Source organism: Leishmania infantum, chromosome 8 (assembly GCF_000002875.2).
Source record: "Leishmania infantum JPCM5 genome chromosome 8".
Classification (NCBI taxonomy): domain Eukaryota; phylum Euglenozoa; class Kinetoplastea; order Trypanosomatida; family Trypanosomatidae; genus Leishmania; species Leishmania infantum.
In genome coordinates, this window is record NC_009392.2 from 28419 (window position 1) to 34637 (window position 6219).

The 6219-nt window shown below is 60.2% G+C and overlaps 2 protein-coding genes across 2 annotated transcripts; both read left to right on the top strand.

Moving 5' to 3' along the window:
• Positions 1-1898: 1898 nt before the first annotated feature.
• Positions 1899-3254, top strand: LINJ_08_0100 (putative dual-specificity protein phosphatase; the record flags this gene model as incomplete). The annotated part of the gene is made up of 1 exon (XM_001463314.1): positions 1899-3254. The coding sequence occupies one exon, from the start codon at positions 1899-1901 to the stop codon at positions 3252-3254; it is 1356 nt and encodes a 451-aa protein (XP_001463351.1).
• A 1033-nt stretch (positions 3255-4287) lies between these two features.
• LINJ_08_0110 (hypothetical protein, unknown function) lies at positions 4288-6219 on the top strand (the record flags this gene model as incomplete). The annotated part of the gene is made up of 1 exon (XM_001463315.1): positions 4288-6219. The coding sequence occupies one exon, from the start codon at positions 4288-4290 to the stop codon at positions 6217-6219; it is 1932 nt and encodes a 643-aa protein (XP_001463352.1).

A 6219-nucleotide genomic window follows, 5' to 3' on the forward strand; every position in this document is an offset into this window, starting at 1 on the left:
CAGCGGGGGAGGGGCTTGAAAGAAAAGCGGGCCATGAAGTTTCTGGTGTTGCTCTGTGCGCACTCGACGGTGCGGCTGGTCTGGCGGTCGACCCGTGTGACGATGAATAATGGCCTCTCCGTTTCTCTTTGTGCGTGTGCGCGCAAAACGTACGTGCGTGGCGCTCGCTGTTCTACTCAGTGCCCATGGTTTGCATCTCTGACTCTCTTGCACACGTGATGATTCTTTGCGGTGCTAGAGTCTCCCCACCCCGTCGCCCCACGCACATACACACGGGGACCTATCCAGCTACAACTCCCTCATCCCCCACTAGCTTCGCTGCAACGAAATGAATGAAGGTGCGACGGCCGGCGGCTTCGAGCGGACCGCATTTGCACCGTGGAGCTGGCGCTTCTCTTGAGGCGAAGAGCGGCGTTGCCAATAGTGGTGGTAGTGGTGGTAGTGGTGGCAGTGTGGCGGGTGATGACTCAAACCACTGGAGTCTGAGATGTGTCCCCTCCCCCCTCTCCCTCACTGCCACCTTCTCCGTGTGTATCAGCAGAAGCACGTGTACGGATGTGGTGTTGGCGCATTCGGCTTTTCCCTTCCCGTACCCATGTGCGTGACCCGGTGTCTCGGTGCATGTTTCCACACTTGCTCGCATCATCCTACGCTTAATTTCTGTGGTTGCTCTTCGCCCTCCTTTCTTTGCCCCTTTCGTCGGCCTTTGCGGCTTACTTCTCTACCCCGTGGTCTCTGTCGCACCTGGCATCCCTTCGCCCCCTCCTCCCTACATTCTGTGAGGCAGCTATGCCTCAATGGCTAGTGTATCATACCCTCCGCCTCCCTCTGCTTCCGCGTCACCGAGCGTGGCGACCGTCCGGTCACCGTCCACAGGTGTGTACGGCATTCCCTCCAACCATTTGCTTTTGTTCGTCATCATCCGCACCTCTCTCTTCGCCTCCCTCCTGCTCTGCCTTATCAGTCGCCCGTTGGTGTTGCCGGTGGTGTAGCAGCACATTCAAACTCGAACGCCTTCTATACGACGCAAACCTCGCCATCACAGGAGGGACGCTGCGAACGAGGCACCCCCTCCTTCGCTAGTTGTAGAGTCGAAGGTCCGCGGTGATCAGCGTGGGAGGGAGACGTACCTCTTCCTCCTTTTACTTCTTTTCTTCCGCTTTTGCTTTTCGTGCTCTTTGAAAACGTTCGCGGAGGGTGCTATTCACCCGGATCGCTCTTGGCCGCCGCGCCCCCTCCCAGGCATTGTCTGTCGCGATCTCGTGCGGCAGCCACCGACTCTTCTTCGCCAACGCCCCCTTTCGCTTCTCTCTCTCCTTCGCGCCTAATCGCGTTTTGTGGTTTCCGGTCTGTGTGTCTGTGTGCGTGTGCGGATCGTCCGCACCCATTCCGCTCTCTCTTTTCGGTTTCAATATCTACTCTGCTTCTTCGCATTGCGTTCTATTCGCTCCCGTCAACCCCCCTCCCCACGTTTTCCGCCATTGGCGTACGTACGTGCGTGAAGGATAGACTGGACAAGTGATTCGCCTTCACCTTGTTTTCGTTGCGTTTTTCGCTCTGCTGACTTTTGTAGAATACGCGTGACTTGCATGCAGCGCTCTGGTGGCGGCGGTAGTGCTGCCGGTGTGAGTGTGCGCGAGACAAGCTCGCCGCGCTCGACGCCCGAGCTGCCGCCAAACTCGTTCCGTGGCGGGCTTAACTTCGGTGACTTCCCTGAGCACACCGGTAGTAGTGGCGGCAATGCGAGCGTGCGCCGCAGCCTTTCCACCTCCCCCGCTCCATCGCCCGCACGGCGGCCCTCTTGTAGTGCGGAAGAGGCCGCCAAGGGCTCGATCCATCGTACGAGAAAAAAGAAGAAAGGGAGACCGCAAAATGCGCTATTCATGCTGGCGAACAGCATGGGTGGCGGTGCTACCCCAGCGACAACCGGCTCGCAGGTGGTAGACCTGCGCGCGTTGGACCCGTCACCGTGTCCATCGCGCGGGTCTCGCTCGCCTCTGCGGTCTTGCCATGTGCACGAGCGCGGCTCGCGCTGTGAGGACGTGCCGGCGACGCAGATCCTGGAGTTTTTGTACCTGGGAAGCGTGAAGGACGCGCAGGATGCCGCCTTCTTGGCGAGGCATCAAATCCGCTACATCATCAACGTCTCTCAAGAGGAGTACTGGTCGGTGGATAAGAAGGTGCAGATCTTTACCTTCAAGGTGGACGACTCCGCCACAGCCGATATTGCGGCGCTCTTTCAGCCCACGCGCGACCTCATCAACAGAATTCGCGGGCGCTACTATCGCTACGCAAGAGGTGAGAGCTCTACGAGGCCGGCGGTGCTGGTGCACTGTCAAAAAGGCCGCAGCCGTTCCGCAACGATCGTCTTAGCATACCTCATCTACACGAACGGCTGGTCCGTGGCAGAGGCGATGAAGTATGTCGGTGCGCGTCGACCCTGCGCGGAGCCGAACATCGGCTTCATGGAGGAGTTGCGGAAGCTGCAGGAGAGCCTCTCCTTCGAGGAGCGCACGAGGCGGTACAGCGAGCTGTGCTGGTTCATGCGCAACCTGAACGCGGAAACGTCGCAGTCGCACGTACGGGAGCTATTCGAGAAACGCATCGGCATGGTGCGACATGTCGTCACCTACGTCGTGGCCGGCGGCGGGGCTGGTAACGTGGCCGACGGTGACACGGTTGGCAACTGTGGTGATGGCAGTCGAGTGACAGTGCAACGCGACACGCGATTCTCCGCGTCGTGGCCGGCGGCGCCGTCTACCGGTGACAGCGACGCCGCGGACTCTTTGGTGGCGTTTGATCTCGGGGCGGCGCTGGGGAAGCAAAACGACGGTTTAGACGATCAGCGTGCAGCCAAAGACAGCGACACACACGCGTACAAGGACGCCAGTGCCGCCGTGAGCCTGCTTCGCGGTCCCAGCACGGAGAAGACGATGCTCTGCTTTGTGTTCTTCACGTGCCGCGAGGACGTACTACACGGCATCAAGTCAGGGCAGTTCCAGCAGCTGCTTCTCCAGCTCCCCTCAGCAGCCGGCAAGCAGATCAAGTACGCGACTGGGCCAAAGCTGAAGAAGATCATGACGGAGCACCAGAGTATGTCGAGCAGCTTCGTGCAAGACATGGCAGGATTCAGCGACCACGCCACGACTCGAACAGGTGGTGAGTCAGCAGCGGCTGATGCCGATGGTGCAGTGCAAACACAGGGAGTAGTAGCGCCTGCTAGCAAGGAGGCAGATGTGACGCGGCCTGTGTGAACTCCCCTCTCTACGCGTCACGTCACGTCACGTCGGAACGTTTCGTATTTCTTAAGCGTTCCTTTCTTTTTTTTTATCTGTTCTCGTTCTCCTCTTCGCCTCCCGCCGTGTGTGTTCTGCACAGCGCTCAACATGACCCACGCACTCACACCCCCAAGCACACATCACGAACGCGCACATGTGAATGTACACGCATCCCTCTCCACCCCAGGCTGCTACTCTGGACTGCTCTCCGAGAACGGAATGTGGACGTGCCTTCGTCTGTTTCTTTCGTCAGCGCGTATGGTGTTGACGAGTGTGTCGGGTTTTAAGCAGCCGTGTACCGGGCGCTGCTGCGTGTGTGTGTGCGTCTTTCATGCTTGGTAATGGTAGGCTCTTTGCTTGTCAGTACACAACAAAACTAGCAGCAGCTAGAAAGGCATCGGTGCAGCCACTTAGCGGCTACCGAAGAGGCCGCCGCCCCCCCCCCACGTTTCTCCGAGCGTTGCTCATCTTTCGCATGTGGGAAGCGGCTGGGCCACTTGTGCAGTGCTATGGATGGTTTCGCGCTCTGGTTCACGCTTCGTCCCGAGTGCTAACCTTCTTCCTCTTTTGTTCAGCACGGGCGAAGACGCTTGTCATCTAATCAAACGCTCTCACACACGGTGCTAGACGCAAGCAGTACAACACGTCATCCGTTGCCTCGTCAGTCGAGATGGCATCGCCGCAGTACTCCACTCCGTATTCAGTGCTGAGCTACCCCACCTACACTCCCCTCTCCGTGGCGCCTGTTAAGGAGAATGGATCGCCGGTGGATACGGATCTCTCGCTACTTCGTGCTGCTGTGAGAACGGATGTGGCCCATCAGCAAGCAGCACCGTCGCCTGCGCTCCAGCGGATGGGCACGCCGTCTGCAGCGGCCAACAGCTGGGCTGGGTGCCGTGCGCCAGACGTCGGGACGGCCTCTCGAGTGCAGCCTGGTGAGTTGCTCTCTGCTACCCCTCACCTCACTCGTGTCAACGCCCCGCTCTACGCCCCACCTGGCGCAGTGAAGATGGAGTCAGGGCTACGCGGCGGTGTGTCTCCCTCCGTGCCCGCCGCTCAGCCATACTACAACGACATTGCTAGCATCCGAGATCTGCCCACTGTGCCCTTGACGCATCAACTCCCTTCTCCCTCCCGCGCTCATGCGCTGGTGGTGGACGGAACGGAGGTGGAAGTACAGTCTGATGTGGTTTCGGTCTCGCAGGCCGCGCCGAACTTGTGCGCTTTTCAGCAGGAGTGTCAGTCCCTTCTGGCACTGCTGAACGCTTCCTCTCGCCCGCGGCGGGTGACACCGCCGCCGAGCAGCGCGGTCGCCCCTTCGCAAACTCCGCCTTCACCCACCTCGAAGGCTGATTCCACTGGCGCCCTGGAGCCTGCCGTTCACAAGGAAAGGCAACCGGTGACCATCCCGTTAGCTCACGAGCCGGTATCGACCTTATCTTCCGCAGAGGAGTCGCCGCCATCGCCATCTGTGGTATCGGAAAGGGTGGGTGTGGGGGTGGCTACAGCGGCCCCTGCGCATTCAACAACGTACGCGCAGCTGATGCAGGAGATGGACGATCTTGCCGGCCTGCTGAACAAAGAGGAGGAGGGCTTTCGGGGGCAGCACAGCGCGGCGTCTCGACAGCACAGCGAAACCGGAGCTACACCAGCACACGGGGCTAGGGGTGATTACGCGGCTCCCATCGCACCGCTGCCATGCGTGAGGGTGACGAGCTCGTTGGCTGACACCCCTGAGAAGCAACGTCGACAGGCGGTTTCGATGCACCGGCGCGATCGATCTCAGAATCCTTCGCTGTCTCCTCTTCTTGCTCCGAGAGCGGCAGAGTTGGTGCACGCCCCGACGAGTCCCTTGTGGGCAGCGCAGCTACTGAAGTGGATTATCTACCTTGTGGAGCAGCGACAGAGCGCGCTGCAGCGCATCCAAGCTTTTGAGGACGCCCGTGCACCTGGCCGGCGTGGGGCGTGCGCCGGCACCGTCGCTGGAGAATCAGCCGCTACCGCACCGCCCTCAGCGATCCGCGTGACGGAGGGGCTGCTGCAACTGCTGCGCTCCCTCAACACGGAGACCGGCGATGTGGATAAGTGGACCGTTTCCGAGAAACGACACATGTGCACGCGCATCGCAAACCTTCTGGCAGAGATGACAGCGACGGAAGAGGATGCGATGGCAGATCTCCTGAACGATGCCGCAGCAGGGGCCACGCTGGAGCGGGAAATCACTGCCAAAGAGCCAAGCGCTACTGTTTCAGCGGCACCGCCACCGTCGAGTGCTGTCTCGGAGGCGTATCGGCAAGACATGATGGACACACTTACTCTCCTCGACCAAATCTCGCAGGAGAACAAGACGCTGAAGCTGCGTGTGGAGGAGGCGCAAGGGCAAGCCACACGGCTGGGTGATGAAGTGGAGCGCGAAAGATCCGCGAACATGGAACTGGGCAAGTACTTCGATCAACTTGCCGCAGATAACAGCAGGCTTACCGCAGAACTGAGTGGGATGGAGTCCAAGCTGAGGCATGCAGAGGCGGTGGTCAAATCGGTATCGCAGGAGGAGTTGTTGCGCAACCAGCTAGACCGTCAGACGCTACACTTGCGCGATGTGCGCGCCGAGCTGGATGACGTGAAGGACGAGAGCAACACGCTGCGAAAGACTATTCTGCAGCTGCGAGACGCGCTGGTGCGACACCGAGCCGTCATTGACCTGCTGACGCGCCGCCGGCGTGAGCGAGAGCGCGCTGCGGCGGCGGCATCAAGACGATCGGGCAGCCGGCGCGCTCTCAGTCCGCGGTTTCAAAGCCCTTCCATGCAACTCATCGAGGACATTCTCTCCGGTGCCTGCGACCCGCCGTCGTCCTCATCGTCCTCGCCACCGTCAGCAGTGAAGTACTCATGCGACGATGATGCTGGTGGGGACTTTAGCGCTCCCTCACCCCCACGGTGA